Raw genomic sequence first — 21,311 nt, 5'->3', positions numbered from 1 at the left:
CAGGTGACAAGACAATGTATTTTTTGTTTAACATTTATTCTTAAAACAATGATTAACATCAAGATAAAGCCATGAATAAAGTTATATTAATTCATACTCAATTTTCAAACAATGAAGGAAAGAAAACAGGCGTACTGTTTTCAAATATTACACCATTAAATCAAACAAGCATTCTAAAATAGGTTAAATTACAATGATATGCGAATGTATAAGATGTATGTTTGACACAGAAATACAGGCCAATGTTCATCACTGAGACATGGTTTATATAAGCTTTATAGTAAAGGTTATTCGTGTAAATAAAGGACGTAGCCTTTTGGACTGAACAGCGTAATGCCCATTCTGTGATAGATCTATCGTCCTTTTATATACCGAATGGGTACTGGAATCACAATATGACATTTAGGTGTGTTCTCGATACATTCATTTCAGTAAGATGCATTCTGGTTAAAATTATACTTGAAATTCTGACCCACTACGATTCTGTACGATACGCTCTCCAATACAAGATCTAACAACTCTATGTTTAGGGTCACCTCAGCATGACCCCTCTGGTGCGCCAATCAGCGTGTCGCCTATAAAATCTTCGGTGTAGTTGAGTCACCGGAAGTATAAATGGCCACTAGAACACCCTGAGATTTTTCCATTCTAGGTCAAAGGTTATGCCGATGTGTCCCCGAAGATAGGTTTGTTAGATCTTGTATTGAATCTATCGTAGAGCACCAAATACAAGTGTAATTTTAATTAGAATGGGTAAGATGGTTTCGTCATTATCTCCGGCACGTTTTCTCAATAATAGAACCACTACAACAAGGAAGGAGCAGGAAACAAGATAATGTATTGTTTGGTTTAACATTTATTCTCTAAATAATCAATGGGATTAACAAAAATATCAATCCATTTATACTGTATCATTAGCTACATAAAATGGATTAATAATTTTGTTAATCTGATTGATTGTTTAGAGAATACATTATCTTGTTTGCTGTTCGGTTTAACATTAATACTGTATCATTAGTTATATAAAATGACCCTCGGAATTTTACATAAATTAAATAATGCATATTTATTCAAGCATCAAGTGATATTATTACAATGTATGTTGACAAGAAACATAAAAATCGTTTATAAATAACTATATCAATTCATATTGAATTTCCAAACAGCGAAGGAAAGAAAACAGGCGTAATGATTTCAACTAATACAACATTTAATTAAACAAGCAGTTTATATAGTTTGAATTACAAATATATGCGAATGTATATATCTGTATGTTTGACACAGAAGACTTTCGCTTTAAGGATGTATTCTTCTGAGCTTTCAGTCCCGTTGAAGTCTCGTTTCGACTAAGATCAAAGAAGTTATGAGATTTTCAAATACAATCAGGCCCCGATTTTTTTATACGGGGATTTAAGAAATGGCCCAGCATCGAAATTGTTTTTACTTCCTATTTTTAAAAGCTAATTTTTGCTTTATAGTGAAGACTTTCCGCATTAAAATGATTCAACTTTTGTTTTCACTTTTTTTTTTACATTTATTGGTAAATTTGAGCACATAATTTTTTTGGTTACTCTAAAATACTGAATAAAATAACAAATATTCATGTGGAAGCTAAAAGTAAGCACCCCGGGAACCCCACCGATTTTCTGCCTGATTTTGATAGAACATTCCCCTTTCCCTATTGTTTTACAAAAATGTATTAATCTAAAAGTTTTTATTTCCAGTAACTTTTACTTGTTCTATATTCATGGCTTAGATTTGCCAAAATATTGAATGTTTTAAATGGTGCTATTGTGTAGCTCATGTTTACAGGGGGGGGGTTAGGGGGGGTAGCATATGTTGTTTTTTGAGGCGTAATAAATTATTAGTCTTTTTGATCAATTACTGGTTTATTTTTAAAGAAGACATATGGAAAATAATATTTCTGACAAAACATTAATACATATCAAACACCGTCATTTAGGTAAATTGGTGGCTTTAATATATATGTGTGTATATGGGTCAAAACGGCAAAATCTCCCATAAAATCCAATATTTTTTTCTAACTTGGTATCTTTGAGTGACAAGTTGCTCAAAAAAAGCACCTCACGGACAATCTGTTTTTTATTTCATTTTCTTTTCATGGTATTGAAACTACCTATTTCCAAAATATTTATATGAGTGGAAAAAAGTTTATTACAAGAAAGTTTTTGACTTTCTCAGGAGGAATGTAAATTTGATCACTACTTAGTATAGAATGATCATCAGATTCATTTTAATTTTACAAATTTATAGCCACACATATACAAGCCTCCTAGTCATTGACAAGTCGTAATTAGATTTCGAACATTACGGTTTTAAGTTGACTTTAAGTCACATGCTATTTAACGAACTTTTTGTTTTTGAGCATTGATGTCTTTTTTTTAATTTCATCGTGGTATGAAAGAAAGTTTGTTCAACCAGAAAGCCAAATTTAGTATGAAAACTTAAATATTGTTATATGTATTTGCATCCATAGTCCGCTAAAAACCTGCCTATATTATTAGGCCTTTTCTGCCATAATAATGCTATATGCTACAGTCTATATATTACACAAAAACATTATAATGATATAGGGCAGGTTTAGCAAACCAATATATCCAGTCATCTTAATAGACACATGTGAAGACTAAAAAGGCCTTGTGACAATGTCTGTTGTTTTGTTATCTTTTTATATAGTATTACACATATCTGAAGTCTATATGTCTTTTACATCACGTATAATTAAGTACTTCAATATACATGTATGTGCTATATGTTGCTGTAATACATATCTAATGCATAAAGGATTTTAATAAAATCGATTTTAAAATTTTAGAAATTTTAAAATTTACCTATTCTGATGGTTACTGTTACATTCCCCTAAAATTTCCGTCGTTCAATATCTTTCGTACTTGTTCTATAAAGTAAATATGTTGTGAAAATTTCGAAGAAATATAATCTACCATTTCTTCTAAATTGATATTCGAATTTGTCATTTTTGAATAGATTTTATGCATCAAAAACATGCATATGGCTGCGGCAAAATCGCCCGAAAACATAAATCAAAACGAAATGTTCTATTATATAGGTTGTGTTTAATTATGTGATATATAATACTGTTTTTAAAGCTATATGTGCCGTATTTTTCATAGTCACGAATCAAGATGAATTAATATGTTATTCAACTCCAAAAGTTACCAACATTTTGAGAATTACAATACTTTCAATGCATTGGTTTTAATTTTACAACTACAAAAAAGAGCTGAAAATGATTTGCGGCAGTACTGCAAAAAAATCATTATATTAACATCTTCAGTGTAGTGAAATGAGTACATACGGTCAGACCATGAAGCAATATTGTTGTCCCCAATTTCATTGCACATTTTTACAGTATTATTAGTAATTGTAAAGTGATTTCTGAAGGTATGTTTCAATCTAAATATGTATAAGGTATAAAAAACAAGAATTTTACAGTGCATAACCTATTTGTTCTAACTAACGTTTATAAGGCATTATATATGTTTTTCTCTCCATTTGAATGATTTTCACAGCTTTATTCATTAAAACTTATGGTTTTTAACAGATAATTGAAGAAAAAAATAACATGTCCAAATTCTCGGCCAGTTACGGCACATATAACTTTAAGTTAAACTGCTTTACTTCATGTCATTATTAATTTTAAGTGGTGATTTTTGGTGGAAACGAGGTAAAAAAAATGCGTGTAAATGACCTTAAACATATCACAAAAATAGAATAGATACAATTGTGACGTTAGATTATAGTGCAAAAATAACATAATAAAAATTGACATGGTTGCTTTTATCCAGTCAATATTCATGAAAATTGAAACACAATTTCCCAAGATAAAACTGTTTATCTTCATTGAAACGGACGTAATTTCCCCTATATTATAATCTTTATTACATTCATTGTATGTTTTCCTTTTACAACATAGGCTAAATGCCAATACCATTAGTTTTAAAATGAATAACAATGTTAAATCAATATATATTTTAGCATAAAATATAAATAAAAGGTCAGTGGGATTTAATGATTGTTATTTTTAAAAACTGATAAAATAAATTATTCATTACTTTAAACTGCATAAAAGGAATATCAATAAGATCACGGCCATTCAAAACGCTAAAGAGCTTAAGGCACTGTCAAAACTCAAGCGTTTGAATGAAAAAATAATAAGCTGTCTCCCTAACCATGATACTTCATTCTTAAAAATACAAGTAATGAGTGTAGTTACATGTTATTTATACATAATTATTCTTAAAACAATTTAACAGCAAATACATTAAACAAGAAATAATCAAATAACATGTTCATCATAAAGATAATCAATACAGTATACTTTCTTTAAAATATTGAAAACACAAAAATATGGGGGGTTGAGAGTTAATAACAGTGAATTAATAGGTGTTTCACATTTGTTCATATTTTTTTTTCTCTGTTGGCCATGACCGTTAAACATATTTTTTGTTTTATAGATACCCATGAGATAGGAAATCATGATATGACTGATACTTATGGTCAGGTCAGAGTCCTTTTTCTTTCATACCTACGGGTGTAATACTGGCTGGTCTAGGGCAATACACTCATGCCGTCTGAGACTGTATTGCATGACAATCCATGCAATAAAGCCTCGTGACGTCATGGCGTCAACAAAATTTCTATTTCCTCGGTTAAATGTTAATATTTTTTCACAAACTTGACTGGTTTTACTAAAAGATGCAAACAACGAAAATTTTTGTTGAAAATATCACGTAATTTTTCATGTATGAAAAATTGAGTTTCAGCCGTGGATTTCTTCGATTTTATTTCAAAATGGCGCGATATTATAGTTATAAAATTGCAATAAAACGTCGAGGTATGAAAGAAAAATACTCTTTCATAAGAACATATGAAAGAGTCTTATAGTATGTTTAAAGGGTTTACACAGGAGGGATATTCTCTATTTCGTCCAGTTTTGCTGGAATCAAATGATATTTTGGAACAATTTTTCATGAATCACAAATTGAAGTTAAAAATTAGTGTCAAAAAGAAGGTCACAGAGACCTAATTTTGTAAGTGTAATTATGCAAATTAAAATGGTAAATAAGTCTAATACGTTATGTAATATTATCACATTATATTGCACTTCAGCAAATTATATTATGTATGAGATGAGATTCGTGAGTGGAAGCAGGGGAAAGGGGAGTGTTTTTTTAACTGTTTTGAATATGGAAATAGATATAATTGTGACGTTCAATTATTATAGAAAAATAATATAATAAAAATAATGGCATTGTTGCTTTTACCCAGTCAATATTCATGAAAATTGAAACACAATTTTCCAAGATAAAATTATTATTTTTTATTGACACGGACGTTATCAGAATAGAGTTATTTACCCTACTATATAATCTTTATAATATTCACTGTATGTTTCCCTGTTACAATATAGCCTAAATGTCAACACATTTAGTTTTAAAATGTAAAACAATGTTTAATCAATATATATTTAGCATAAAATAACAATATAAGGTCAGTTTGATAACTAATGTTTGTTATTTTTAAAAAATGATAAAATAAATTATTCAGTACTTAAAACTTCAGCAAAGGAATATCATTAAAATCACGGTTATTCAAACGCTTGAAGTAAAATGCTTAAGGTACTGTTCATAACTCAAGCGTTTGTATGAAAAAATAATAAGTTATCTCCCTAATCAGGAGTAATGAGTGTAGTTACATGTTATGTATACATAATTATTCTTTTAAAAAATTAACAGCAAATACATTAAACAAAAAATGATCAAATAACATGAACATCGTCAAGATAAACAATACACTATATACTTTCGATAAAATATTGAAAACACAAAAATGGGGGGGGGGGGGTTGAGAGTTAATAACAGTGAATTACTAGGTGTTTCACATTTGTTCATATTTTATTTCTCTGTTGGCCATGACCGTTAACACTGTTTTTTGTTTACAGATTACCGTGGGATAGGATATGACTTATAATTAAGGTCCCTTGAATGTTATTGAGGTTTAAACAGGAGGAAAATTTTCTGTTTTGTCCAGTTTTGCTGGAATCAAATTATATTTTTGAATGATTTTTCATAAATTATATTGCATTGACATGTTGAAAATAAAACAAATTGACATAAAATTTAGTCTCAAAATGTAGTTCATAGTGACCTAATTTTGTAAAATGTCAGTTATGCAGATTAAAGTGGTAAATAAATCTAATACGTTATGTAATATATCATTAGATTGCACTTCAGCAAATAATATTGTGTATGGGATGGAATTTTGGGAGTGGTAGCAGGTGGAAGGAAAGTGTGTTTTAAACTGTTTAACCCCCCACCCCCCCCCTCCGTGAATAAGCGTTTTTTATTTAGACAAATATATACAGATTATGTCCACTAGATTGGAATATTGTTTTGCAGAAATAACATTTTTTGCGATTTTGCGCAATTTGTGAATTGATAGGATAACTAAAATGTGGTCAGCAAAATATCAAGCAATGGTTGAATTATATATATATCATGCAGGCCACATCGCGAACATATTAAGTCGCCATTTTTTTTTTTTAATCGCAAAAAAATCATCTGCGTAAAGATTCTTCATGTAAATATTTATCTCTTGTATTACAATGTTGACACTAGCCATTGTATACTACTGACAACACACCAATGCGTTACGGACAAGAGACAAAATTATGTATAGTTTGAGCTGACGTTGCATTAAATATTTAATTTATTTAGTTTATTGATAAATATCTTAATTTTAGTTTAGCATCATACTCACTTCTATATATTGATAAACAGCACTAAATTACCTATTGTGTTACCAGGTTCCCAGTCATCTATCACGGTAATACGGAGCAAGAGCAAAACTCATGGAGTAAATATTCCTATTTATCTATATACATCGTCATCAACATGTATATAATCATCAACGGAGTACAAATTCAAGAGGAAATTCAAATTAAACCTTTGGATAAACAATACATAGTGCATATGATACATTGTGTAAAGAAATTATAATGTATCAAATAAATATAAATATATGCATTCATGTACATTTTTATATTCATGGCACAAGGATGAATATGTACAATATGTATGTATTGGCTTATGTTTTTCATTTAAAGAGACATGAACCCAAAATAATATCTATATATTTAGATACAATTTTCAGATGTTTATTGATGGTTTCATTACAATGATTGGTTATCTAAAACACCAGGAAAACATGGGGAACACCAACCCATAATATTATGAAAAAATAGACTGGAATATATTACAAAAATAATAATAAATAAAACAAAGAATGAAAAATAAAATTGTTGACACGGCAAGGAACATTTGTTTATCATAGTCTTAGAAGCTTTTCAAATTTTCGATCTTTGACATATGATTTGTTTTGCGTCAGAATGATATAAATCGAAAATCAAACGAGAATTTTCATCATGTCTCATGTATTGCTGCGATAGTGACCCTTGTACTCCATTTTCTATCGGAATTTAATTTGTTTGAGGTCGTTTCACCACGTTTTTGATGTTCATTATTTTCTTTACATTTCCTAAATTTGTGTACATTATGGGAGGTCACTAAAGTTCAATGCTATTATCTTTTATCTCACTCAGCATAGTTTCTCGACCAGGTCACTCCGAAAAATAGAAATATGGAGTTTCCTTGCTAATTATTTAATTTGATATATTTGTACAATAAGTGTACTATATTATTTAATAAGGTATCTGGCGCGTCATAAATATGTCTTTTTCTCAATCTTTCAAGGATTAATTTTATATGATAAGGAAACAAATCTTTAAAAAATAAATGAATTCAAATACAAAGACCATAAATGTATACAAAGGGTCGCATAAATGTATACAGGGTCGCTATAGGAACTGTTTTACCAAGTAGATATACTCGATGACCACGTACGGGAAAATATATAACCTTCAGGTAGGGTATACACCGAAAAACATAAGTATTGTAAATAAATTATATATAAATATCATACAAAAGTAAGATAACATAATTAGACTGTCTAAAATGTCCTTTGAGTAGTATATACATAGATATAATAAAAACGAAGTTGACAACTGGGACCTGATCTTGCCGATAGCATATGCCATGCAGGCTAAGAAAAAAGACTTTCAGGCATTAACTGATCCTCAATGCTCCAGAAGTTTCTATCACTGACGTTATATCCAACCCTGGACTAACTCATAGTTAAACTGTGGGACGTTCAGAACAAACAAAATCCCTGGCCAATTAAACCCTTGCCAATTACAGGCCTTCCGCGACTTCCTTTGATTGATTACTGTGAGAACTACAACAAATATCCAAAAGCAACAGTCAAACCACGTGCACATTGTACCATTTGTGATGACTCAGTAACTCCGTACTACTTACATGTGAAGCGACTATCTATACGCGGAGTTATGCAAAAAAACAGAATCTGAATCTAATTGTTGATGCAGATGACCATCACGAAAGGAGCTACATCATTCTGTTCATTTACCATGCAATTTCATGATAAATCATATGAGCACACCGACATAAGCTGTTGTTATACGATTATTTAATTAACCTTCAGTGATACCATTCAGCTCTGCTACCAAGCAGTCCGCAACTCTCTGACACAGTCCTCTATTCTGAGACATAAACGTGTACAGTCGTTTCTTTGTCCTTTCGACCAGGGAATCCAATCCTATAATTCAAAATAAAAAAGAATGTAAGTAGGAAAGTAGGAAAGAGGAAATAATTACTTATAGATATATAACAACAAAATAAATGTCTGACTCAAAGATGGAGAAAATTAAATATATCAACTAAAATAGCTGAAACAAATAAATTACCCTAATTTCTAAAATTTTGAGGTTCTGTCATTTATCGATGGCACCAGTAAGTATGAGTAATCAAATGCTTAAAACTGAAAATATTAAATTATATCGAATATCTATTACTAAATGCGGATATCAAACCGAATGTGAAATATATCCATTGGCTTTTTCGAGAAAGGCAGACATTGTAGCCTTACCCATTAAAATCTTACTTAATTTTAAATCAGCCGCATGAGAGGTGACACATCATTATTAGTACAATCTTTGAAATTGTAAATGCCATGACTTGCCAAATGTGTTAAGGATCTACTTTGGTGAAAAGTCAAAATTCTCTGATGACTAACTTTTTTTCTCATATAAATTTTTGCAAATGGTAATTCTAATAAAGGCTAAAATAAAATAAAAATGATATGGTGGTGTGTTTGAATTTGAGCTATAATAAGTCAAAGATTGCTATTTGACGTAAATTGTTATTTTACCGGAATTGTACTGTTTTGAGCCTACACACGAGACACTTAAATAATATTTTGCAAATTATTGAAATAAAATCACACAGTCGACCCATTACATTTGCTCAGAACATCTGTATATGTTACCCCTACCCCCTAAACTTTGAAGAGGAAAATACCCTGCATTTTTACAATTTTTGGCATATTCAACGCTTCACTGAAAAAGGTCTGATGACTTACTTTTTCTAATTTTGCAGGTCAATAGAAGAAAAGTTGCTGATTCTTACACTATCCTAAACATAGGGGGTCAGTGTGCTTGATGTTTTGTCCCGATACAAAATTTCAAAACAAATAGGCTTTCATTCCAAGCTGAAATGCTTCTAATTTTCATCTCAGTGAACCAAACAAGATTTACGGCAAAACTTAACTTTACATAGCTAAAAATGTTAGCACTGGCGAGTTAAGTAAAATATTTAAGTGAAAAGGTATGAAATTCAACCTTCTACAAAGTGTAAGAAATGCACCTTTTTACAATGGCCGTCAAATTGGACAATTTTTAGATTTGTGCATAAACATTCTACAAACGATAGAAGTCTAGTTTTATCCATATGACTGCAAATTGAGAAAAAAACAAAACCCTTTGATCAATGTTGAAACGAGACTTCAACGAGACTGAAACCTCACCAGAAGGGATCCTAAACACGTCTTCAGTAATGTAATAAAAAAACCATATTTGTATGACTAAGCTGTGAAAATCATTCTAATGGACAGGAAAACATAATACCGTATAAAGAGTATTTACAACACATAAGTTATGCACTGTAAACTTATTGCTGTGTGGCTTATGCATGTTTAAATGAATACATACCAGCAGAATTCACTTTAAATTCACTTACTACATTGTATAATGTGAAATAAGATTGTAGACCTTAACCTGGCTTCATGGTCTGACCCTTTGTATTAATTCACTGTACTGGACGTAAATGCAATGATTTTCGGCGGTAATGCCATAAAATATAAAATGATTTTCGGCGGTAATGCCATAAAATTAAAATGATTTTCGGCGGTAATGCCTTAAAACATACAATGATTTTCGGCGGTAATGCCATAAAACACACAATGATTTTTTGCGGTAATGCCATAAAACATACAATGATTTTTGGCGGTAATGCCATAAAATATACTATGATTTTTGACGTGTAATGCCATAAAAATACTATGATTTTTGACAGTACGATGGTTATAGCAGTACTGTCATAAATCACTTATTTTTAAGTGTAAGATTAAAAATATTGTAAGCATTGCAGTACTGAATGGTGGTGGTTAAAAAATGTTTTTGATTCATGAGTATGGTTATTACGGCATATACAGCTTTTTATCACATAATCCGCCTGACATCCAGTGATTTCACCCGTGTAATATTTATGCGTATGCCATTAGTGTTATATGACCTGGGGCGACTTTCATTGGCTAGAAATGCATTGTGGCGTCAGACAGAATCAATAAAATGACGTCAGGAAAAATACCTTGACGTCAGGATTACGAGGACGGCGGGACAAAATGGAGGCCTCTGCTGGATTTTCGGAATACATTTTGACGTGAAATATTCTTTGTTATGTAGGTATTTGCAGTTATCTGATAAAAAGTATCTTAAGTTTGTGTTCATTTCATACGAGATGGTATGAAACACGTCTCAAAGTTTTTAATTTTTGCTCGCCAAGGCTCGCAAAAATAAAAACGTCTTAGACTCGTTTCATAAAATTTCATATGAAATGAACACTCATGTAAGATTCTATATATATGAAATTACCCTGTATAAAATAAAGATGCAAAGTGGAAGTTCTATTGTTATACTTTAGATGCATTTCTGCGTTCCCTCAGGCCATTATACCTACATGGAAAGCGTGGTATGAAGCTTACCGTTCAAAAATGTCGACGGCGTCGATCTGTCGTGAATGTGTGCTGTGTGATTTTCTCCAAATAAGTAAGGTTTGAGCACGGCCATTTTCTTCTTTACGACACAAGGATAACTGAACTTTGTGTTTCCAGCCCTTTCTTGTGAGCTTGCTAAAGTCACCTGTAATATAAATAATTTAAAAGTCTATTTGAAACGTCTTGCTACAAAACCAAACCAATTTGAATTATCATGAAATTAGTGAGATGATAAGCAAAATTCATTTTGCTTGATATAGTTTAAACAATGCTAAGTACTTTCCCGATATAATAGTTTTTCCTCGAATGTGGGTATAAATATTTTTAAAAGTCTATTTGAAACGTCTTGCTACAAAACCAAACCAATTTGAATTCAAAACTCATTTTTGCTTGATATAGTTTAACAATGCTAAGTACTTACCCGATATACTAGTCTGTTCCTCCAATGTGGGTTTGGAATCAAGGATGCTTTTAAGTTTCTCCTGTCGTTTGGTCATTATCACTTCAGATAGTTTTCTCAGTCCTTCTGTCTGCACCATCGCATGCACATTGAAATCCTTATAATCAACAAAAAAGTCCAGTATCGTGATCACCGAATCCAACAGAATGTCTGCTTTTGTAGTTTCTACAGTCAACGTATTATACTGAAGCTCCAAACGCATTGTGCCGCTCTGGCTATCGTTCCACAAAACAAGCACAGTTTCGAACTCATGGTCCAAAGATACATGATTTACCACAGTGCCACTTCCATCTCCATCGTGTTGATAGGTTTGTTGTATATTCAGGTCTCTGAAATTAACGAGGTGTCTAAATACCAAATCAGGAGTTATCCTTGAAGCCACTTCTGCTTTAATGAATTCTAAAGGATATATACTGTTATCAATCGCAGATCGAATGTGCTTGACATTTTCTCTCAAAATGCTTTGCAAGGTAGAGTCTTCTTTTAACAACAAAAACAGTGGCACGAAGTTAATAAAACATCCCATTTCGTTTTGAAGCTCTGGGAAATGAATCCTAATGTCGACTGGTGTAACAACAGTTACACTTTCAGTACAGAGCGCTAAACCAAGAAGGGTTTGATAGGCTGTAACTATCAGCTGAAATAAGCTGATTTTGTTGTATTTTGCGAATTCTTTCAAATTCGAGAGAAGCCGGTCTGGAATCTGACGCGAATCGGTCAGGAAATGTTCTGTGTCTAACTCAACACTCGATAATGAAAATGACTGCGGCATAATGTTGGCTGGAATCTGTCTCTTCCAAAATGCTTTCAATGATTGATTTTGACTATGAAGACGACTTTCTATCAGTGATGCTGCATCATGTACCGTTGCTATCGGTTGCATTATTGATTCTGTGTTATAAAAACTTTGAATCTCCTTAAGCAACAGAATAACAGAGGTTAAATCGAATGCTAAGTGAGAAAACACAAGCCGAATTAGAACACTTTTCTCTTTCTTCTCATACAGAAGTCTCAGTGGCAGTTCAGATCCCGGGTCAAATGCGTACATTCGTAGGTCTGAAGGTATGCGTTCATCTGTTTTTATGGTTCCCTTGCAAACCTCCCTAACATCTGGTTCAATGTTGTCTTGCGGTAGAACTACTTTGGTGTACATCTTGTTTGTTTCGCAGTCATCCATCTGGTTTGCTTCGCTGTCTTCCATATTGTTTGTTTCGCAGTCCTCGTTTACGAAAACAGTTCGGAGATGAGGATGTTTCTCAAACAAGCATTTAAGAATATTTTTCCAAGCTTCGATCTTTGAAACATCCCCAGTTGTTTTGATGTCAACATATATAAATAGCCGGAGGGGGACTGGGCGTTTGCCACTAGCCTAAGGAAGTCCTTCTCAATGTATGTCAGGCCCTGTGTGTTGTTGAGGATGTTATTTCTCTAGAGTGAACGTTTCTTGTTTCCTCCACATTCTTTTCAACGATGTTTGCTATGTCTTGTATAGTTGTTTCATCACCGAAGAGTGACACGATAGGGACTGTGCAACCCGTCCTCCCTCTGATGGTATTCACAAATGTCATTGCCACCATCGAATCCATTCCTAACTGTGATACACACGTGGATTCGTTGATCATGTCGACGTCTATAGCAAGCACTTGTGATGCTACCTCTATCACAAAATTGGTGATAGCTTCTGAACTGGTCAGATGATGACTATCGATATCACTTGTCTGGTAATGTGTGTCCCCTAACTGTTTTTTAAATCTTTTACGCACTCGACTTTCCAATAAGGACCAATCTACCTTTACAACTCCTATTTGATTACATTTCGACATCAGCATCATTTCAAAGGTGTCAATAATCGTTGCGATGTCGATGGAAAACAATCCACTTAGCTCTAGTTCTCTCTTTTTATCTGTTGCCAGTCCAATGGATAATGGTCCCCAGTTAATGCTCAATCCTGGCAGTCCTCTTGCACCTCTGTAATGTGCTAATGAATCCATGAAGGCATTCCCAGCGCTGTAGTTGGTTTGGCCCTTATTACCGAAAACAGAAGCAATAGAAGAGTGAAAGATGAAAAAATCTAATTTGTACCGCCTAGAAATAATATGAAGATTCCAGCTTCCCATAACCTTCGGTAGTAACACTTTTCTGAAAGCGGAATCATTTTGCTTTATGAACCAAGCGTCATCTATCACAGCACCTCCATGAAGTATTCCTCTCACATCTAGCATTGGAAATTCGCTTTCGATTTGGGCAAAAGCTCCAAGCAATGATATGCTATCTGTAATGTCAACTGAAACGGACTTTATTTTTGTTGATGTTCTTCGCTCAAGTGCTTGGATTTGTTCCAGTTTATGAGTGTTTGGTGTTGATCTTGATAAAATAGCAATGCCCCCAGCGCCTGCCTGAGCAATGTGTTCGCAAATTTCCCATCCTAATCCTGTCAATCCACCTATGATGATATAGCAGCCACCTCTTCGTAAAACTTGTTTTCTGTTTGCTTTGAGTCTGTTGTTTTCCTTTTTTGCTTTGTTCAAATCAAGAATTGATTCATTTTCTGCTCCCTCCTTGATATGTGCTATTGTTGTCAAATTCTTCCGTAGCCATTTGACTACCATGGGAACCGTTTCACTGAGACTTTTTCTACTCAATAAATTTTCGCTGTTCAGACAGATGAGTGTGACTGCATGCGGATCATGTTTTCTCAATTTCCAGTCCACTTGTGTCACAGACATGTCGATGGACACAATCTTCTTAAACCCTTCAACTGTCTGTAGTATGTAATCCAATGTTTTAAAATCTACTGCAGTTAGGATAACCACATTATCAGCTTTGAGTCCTTTTTTATCAGGGGAATGTAGCAGACTTTTGACGTTGATCATAGTGGTCTGACTTCTAAGAGATTTTGAAAGCATCATTCTGAGTATCCCGCCGGAAAGCCCATTTTCGGCTGCGATAACTAGCGTTTTCCCATTGACAATGTAGTCCTTTATTTGCCATAGGAGAGCAGACATCCTCAAAAGTCCTGGTTTATAGTCAGGGAAGTCATCAATTCTCATTAAGCAATTTTCAGGCACTTCAACGATACTTTGTAAAATGAAAGGAAAACAAGCAACATATGAACCTTCCATTCGGTCTTGCTGACTTGGATTTTCTTTGATTGGTTCCATGACTTCACCGGAAACTTCGAATGTGACAATGTCGAATCCGTCGCTGTTGTCATCAATCCATACTGGAATGTCTTTCTCTGCGGCTTGCAATGTCAATGGATATAAATTCTTGTCATGCATGACAGCAGTTTCCACTTTTAATCGTAGTTTACTGTCTTCGATTTCCATATTTTGCTCTATACAAAATGTATCTTGGACATCGTCCGGATAATAAGATTTCAGTTGAACATGATCAGACGAGTTCAAATATACCCATCTGTATTCTCCTGGCTGGTCCTGATTACCTCTAAAGTGGTTCGCGTAGACATGGTTTCCTCTAAGTAACAGTTCCGTCTCAGAACAAAGCTGTGGAGACTTAAAAACTAAAATATCCTTAATGACTGAAGAACACATTTCCAACGATACGTATCTGTCAATCATGGTTATCTCTAACGGGTATTCGAGAAGAATGGTCCTGGCCATTCCCCATAATTCTGATCCCAGAACATTTGTCACATGATTTTGAACGGTACCCATCGATTGTGTTTGTTCAGTTATGACAAGAAGCGGTATTTCTTTCTTTATTTTCACCATGCACTGACATACTTTGAGGAAGACAGAAGTGTTTTCAGATACTTCACGCATTATTTCTTCTCCTGTCATTTGATCAATGTTTTCCCTCTTTTCTACTATAAATAAAACCGATTGAATGGCTTGTTCCTTCTTTTCTAGATGGTTTGAAAGAATTCTTGCGTTTTGTGTATCTTGCACTGAAACGTAAGAAAAAGACATCTCTTTGATTGCCGTAGAAAGTACATCTGCTTTGTCAAGATGGCGAGCGATGACTATCGAGTTGATAGGTGTGTCTGGAGACTGCATTTCAGTCAGTTTGGTGTCTTTCCTTCTGATTTCTTCCCATTGTATCTGTAAAAGGTGGGCGTGTTCATCTATATCTGTTGTTCCAACGCGAAGAATAAAGAAGTGTTTAACTTCAGCGATAACTTTTCCGGTCTCTGTTAAAAGCAAAGCGTTGTATTGAATTCTGTCTTTTTCATCCGACGCCAAAGAGGTAAAAACCATCATTTTCTTTTCCGGCTTTCGGCGAACGGTAATGTGTTTTATCCCTCCTGGAAGAAACATAGTACCTGTGTCTTCTTTTAGGTAAAAAACGCCAATTGTCTGCACAATACCATCACATATTGAAGGATGCAAGTGCGTACAGACTGTGTCTTTGAACACTGAATCTGGTACAGTTATACGGACAAGACACTCATCATCAGATTTTACTGAGTCCTCCAAAACCTTTAAATCTTTGCCATAAGAAAAGCCCATTGCATTGAGATTCTCGTAAATTTGTGATGCCGTTTGGTGTGTTTTACATCTTGCACGAATCGATTCCACGTCCACCTTGTCAAGTATGTTTGCCATTACTATTGTTATCTGACACTTGGCGATAATCGCGTTCGTTTTGCGTATGGTTATTGATATTTCGTCCTCGAATCGCTCGGCGTAAGCTACTGCTGTGCAGAGTTCGCCATCTTGTAGAAGGAGGGGTTTAACGAATTCTGTGGCGATACTGAAATCTTCCGGTGTTCTGTTATTAAAAATGGATTTACCGATCTCCAACGCAACGTCGGTGTACAATGCACCAGGGACAGTTATCATTCCAGAAACTTTGTGTTGATAAATAAACCAGGTTTCTGATGGCGATATATTGATTCTGAAATCAATTGTTCCACTTCCATTATTGACAACTTGTTCTACAAAAAGGTGCCTTTGGCCGGTTGATTTTACTCCAGCATTTTTTAAGGCGGTTACGTCGGAACGAAAAAGCATTTTCACCGGATTGAAGAACTGTCTTGGAATATCAGTCAAATTGCCATAAGAGACAATGTGTGACCAATTAGGGGTTAGTCCATGCCTATAAAGTTCCATTATGGAAAGCTGCATCATTCCCCATTCTTTTTTCACGTTGATAGAGGGTAGCGCAGTAGCATTCTTAGTTCCGACTATATTTCCTAGGTGAAAACGCAGTATAGGCTTTGGTCCTATTTCTAAATAAACGTTGAATGTTTTCCCTACATACGCTTTTGTGATTGCTTGATCAAACAATACTTGTTCTCTGACATTTTTCTTCCAATACTCTGGTGAAACCATATCCTTGCCGCTTGCCATCTGACCAGTAACAGTTGAAATTACGGTACAATTAGATTGTGATCCTTTCAGTCCGGAAAGCTTGTGCTCTAATTCCTCGCTAGCAGCCGTCATGTGGTGACTATGATATGCACATTTTACATCTAGGCGACGTACATATAGTTTATCCTGACATTTTTTACTAAGAATGTCAATGATTTGTTCAACAGCATCTGCATCTCCCGATAATGTACACGCCATCGAACTACTCTTGACAGCTATGTTGACTTTCCCTTTAAACATTTCGCAAACATCAGCTACAATAGATACGTGACAGTTGCTAATTACAGCCATAGTTCCACCGGTAGCTTTAGCTAATATAGCTGACCGTTGATATATAACACTGACTGCATCTTCCAAAGATAATATTCCAGCAGCATGCGCAGCTGCTACTTCTCCAACCGATTGTCCAACAATGGAATCAGGAGGTATTCCGAAGTGGTTCCAAAGCGTTGCTAGTGCCACCTGACAGGTAAATATTGCCAAATGTCCTTTAAACGGATCCTGTGCATCGAATCCTTGTTCCAGTGTCTTCAGTATTGACCATCCAGCTAATGGAGCAAGGATACTATCTATTCGTCTAACAGTGTCTTGAAAAACGCCTTTTCTCTTCAGTAGGTCTTGACACATCCCCGTCCATGTAGTGCCTACACCGCAGAATACAAAAACTACATTCGGTTTAGAGAAACCAACTGCTTGTATTGAATCCAGTTCTCTCATCTGTTCCTCGCACTTTCTTACTGCGTCTTCCTTTGTTTTGACCTGTATGGCGACTCTGTATGGGTAATGATCTCGTCTGCATGTTGACGTATAGGACACATCTTGTATGCAGTACTTTGCCTTGTGTATGTTTTGTTTTAGATGTGCTAAGCTTTTTCTCAGAGATGTTATATCATTTCCTGAAATAGCGATGATCTCATCTTCAGGTGGTTTCAACAGCTTTCTACATGAATTGCCTTGGTACTGTTTGATGATAGCATGGCTGTTAGTTCCTCCAAATCCAAAGGAATTTATACACGAGAGTCTTCCTCTTCCCTCTGCAGGACAGGGCCATGGGGAAATCGTATGTGGAATTTTGAGCCTATATTTCGCGAAATCAACATTCGGATTGGGCTTATCAAAGTGGAGTGAAGGAACGATCTTACCGTGCTCAATCATCAAGAGAACCTTGATGAGCCCTGCTACCCCAGCAGCAGATTCCAGGTGCCCGATATTAGTCTTTACGGATCCCAAGTACACATTACCCTGACACGTGTCGTTGAGATTTTCAGCAAAAAATTTTCCAAGCGTGTTGGCTTCCACAGGATCACCTACTGGCGTACCTGTTCCTGAAAGTGCAATGTTCAATAAGTATTTTAAATTTTCAAATTACTATTTTATCATTGCAACATTTTTATGTCTGTTTAACCATGAATTTTAAAAACAAAGGCGTACTGACAACACACAATCTCAGGACGATTGATAAATATTTGTGTGATTTTCGTAATCAGCAGAAGTTGACTAACAGTAATTGTATAACTATAAAGTCACTCAACCTTGGTCTGTTTGAATATTTAGTAATATGGCACATTGTTTTCTTATATCGGACGTCACTAGGACCGGCATATTTGGCCGTTATACAAATGTAGGTTCTGGATTATTAGGTTTTATCACTATACATGTACAGTAAGTACCACGATATACAATTACACTACGACCGGTATTGATTGCATTACGTTAGAGTAATAACATAATGACAACCACACAATACACAGCTTATGAATAAAACAGAAAAATCTATATAACAAACATTTAAAATGCTAAAGAACGATGAAGAGGCATCAGGGTCAAAATAAATTATAATAAAACAAAGGGTATGTATCTTAAACCATGGAAAAACAAAGAATCAATAATCAAAAAAAGAACAAAAGGAAAATGTACAAAAACTGCTGTAAAAATATTAAGCGTTTTTCATGGACATGTGATAGATAATGATAGGAAAGAAAAAAATGAAAAGATACAAAAATGTCTGCAAGAAAAACTCTAATCATCAAAGCTTTTATTATATTCTTAATAAAATTTAAGAAAGGAGAAAGAGGCATTCCGGATGAATAAGTACATGAAATAAACAAAATATATGCGAGACTATATATGGGATGGGAAAATCTGAAGTTTGTTGTAATGGTAAGTTGAATGAAGGAATTGAAATGATAAATATGACAGATTTTATAGAAAATATACAACCAAAAACAGTTTACAAAATGCTGCACACAAAAACTGAGGCACGTGATACTATTCGGAAACACTACAAAAAAATCGATACACTATTTGAATCACTAGAGTATCTGATGTATGGGATGAGAATAGGAAAAACTTTATAAACATTCAAGAACTTTTAAGGAAATTAATATTAAAACATAATTGGATTGCCGAGATTTCCAAAATAAAGAAAGCTAAACCTAGAAAATATATTGCAATTATTCAAGGTCAAGAACCAGAACCAGAATATAAACAGCATGTATATATTAACAATGAATCAGATATATGTGTTTTTAATGTAAGTCATTTTAAAATTGTAAAGCCAACATAACTTAAATTGGAAACCCTACGTTCTATAACTACGCCAGTTATAAATGAAATAGAGTATTCAGAAGGAAATAGCTTGGGAGAATGTTTGAAAATAATAGAAAAAAATATTGACATTGCAATTACAAATGAAATGGAAGAATTTCAATGGAGAAGTATGTATAAGGTAATACACTGTATATACTCAAATTAAGACTAATGAATTGATCTGATGGAAAATGTCATTTGTGTAGAATTGAAAATTAAACTTTAATCCATTTGTTTTTAAGTGCATATTTGCAACACAATTGTTAATTTAAAACATAATACATGATAATCTTTACAATAATGAAAATTTGACACCGTGAATATTATATGGAATATTTACGAAGAGAAAGTGATGCTCGGTGACTGTACTGATAATGCAATCGCCATCACAGTAATAATTACAACTAAAGGGGTTATATGGAATATAAGAAATATTAAAGAATATCAAAATAAATCAATATATCCTACATCAGCATTTCAATTTTTAAAAGAATCCTTTAAGATGATATGTCATTGTAGATACAAATCCAACAAAATGGTGAAAAAGGAAATCATAATTTCAAAATGCGAAGTTTGTTACTGTGATTTAATATCTATTTATAATTTTTAAACATAAATCAAGTACTATTATGCGAAAGGAGGAGTGTCAATTTGAGCCCTCTGCTGACCATGACCGAGGGGCAATTTTTTTTTTATTTTGTCCGTTTCGTTGGAACCAAATGATATTTTTGAATGATTTTTCATGCATTATAATGCATTTATATGTTGAAAGAAAAAAAAATGGAAAATATAACTCAATGTTAAAAAATAGGTCATAGTGACCTTTTTTTAAGATATCACTTATTCAAGAATAAAGTTCCTCTGGTGCCATAATATACCAGAAAACATGTTATATTCATTATAGTAGATTGCATTGAGCAATATGTTTGCATATTATAAACTTCTATGCCTCTTCGTTATTTTCAAGAAGTTGAACATTTTAGCCAATTTGAACCCTGTGACCTTGAATGAAGATCAATGTCATTCATTTGAACAAACTTGGTAACCATTCATCCCAACATGTCATGGGCCCAATTCATGTATCAGGTCTATAAAGAATTCATTCATTTTGATAAATATGGTATCCCTTGATCCCCACCATGCTACAAGTCCAATATCGAATCTCTAGGCCTCTTAGTTATCCACAAGAAGTTGTTTAAATATTTTTGCCTATTTGACCTATCTGACTTTGAATGAAGATCAAGGTCATTCATTTGTATAAACTTGGTTGTCCTTTATCAAAGCATGTCAAATATCATTTGGCTGCAGCAAAATTGGACAAAACAGAAATTTAATCTCCCTGTTTAAACTCACATAACTGACAAGGGACTCCAACCTGGCCTTAGCCATTGGTCATACCATAATGTCCGAACCCCCGGGTATCTGTAAACAAAAAATAATGCTTATCGGGCATGGCCGCCACAGGGCCCAAATTGACACTCCTCCTTTAAACCGTCTTGATTCCTATCTGTAACAATAGAGGGAATGTGTTTATTCTAATGTCGAATTACTTTAGGATGTTATTTTGACGGCGTCTACACATCAGTGTGCCTATTTCTAGTTGTTGTTTTTTTTCTCCCCCGATCATCCATACTAGTAGACACGTATGCACATGTACACATCCGCGTACATACAGCTGTCTAATGATATAATTACTG

The 21,311-nt window shown here is 33.9% G+C and overlaps 1 protein-coding gene across 1 annotated transcript in view; it reads right to left on the bottom strand.

The window, feature by feature from the left end:
• Nucleotides 1-11,594: 11,594 nt before the first annotated feature.
• LOC138329743 (phthioceranic/hydroxyphthioceranic acid synthase-like) overlaps nt 11,595-21,311 on the bottom strand; it is a 36,383-nt gene continuing 26,666 nt past the window's right edge. Inside the window, exons 7-8 of the mRNA XM_069277033.1 lie at nt 13,090-18,350; nt 11,595-13,058 (exon numbers count right to left, since the gene is read on the bottom strand). Coding sequence (XP_069133134.1) covers nt 11,610-13,058; nt 13,090-18,350 — 6,710 coding nt within the window. The 3' untranslated portion in view covers nt 11,595-11,609. The remainder of the gene's footprint in view (nt 13,059-13,089; nt 18,351-21,311) is intronic.

The sequence above is a fragment of the Argopecten irradians genome, chromosome 8 (assembly GCF_041381155.1).
Source record: "Argopecten irradians isolate NY chromosome 8, Ai_NY, whole genome shotgun sequence".
Lineage (NCBI taxonomy): Eukaryota > Metazoa > Mollusca > Bivalvia > Pectinida > Pectinidae > Argopecten > Argopecten irradians.
This window is presented reverse-complemented; position numbering and strand designations above follow the sequence as displayed.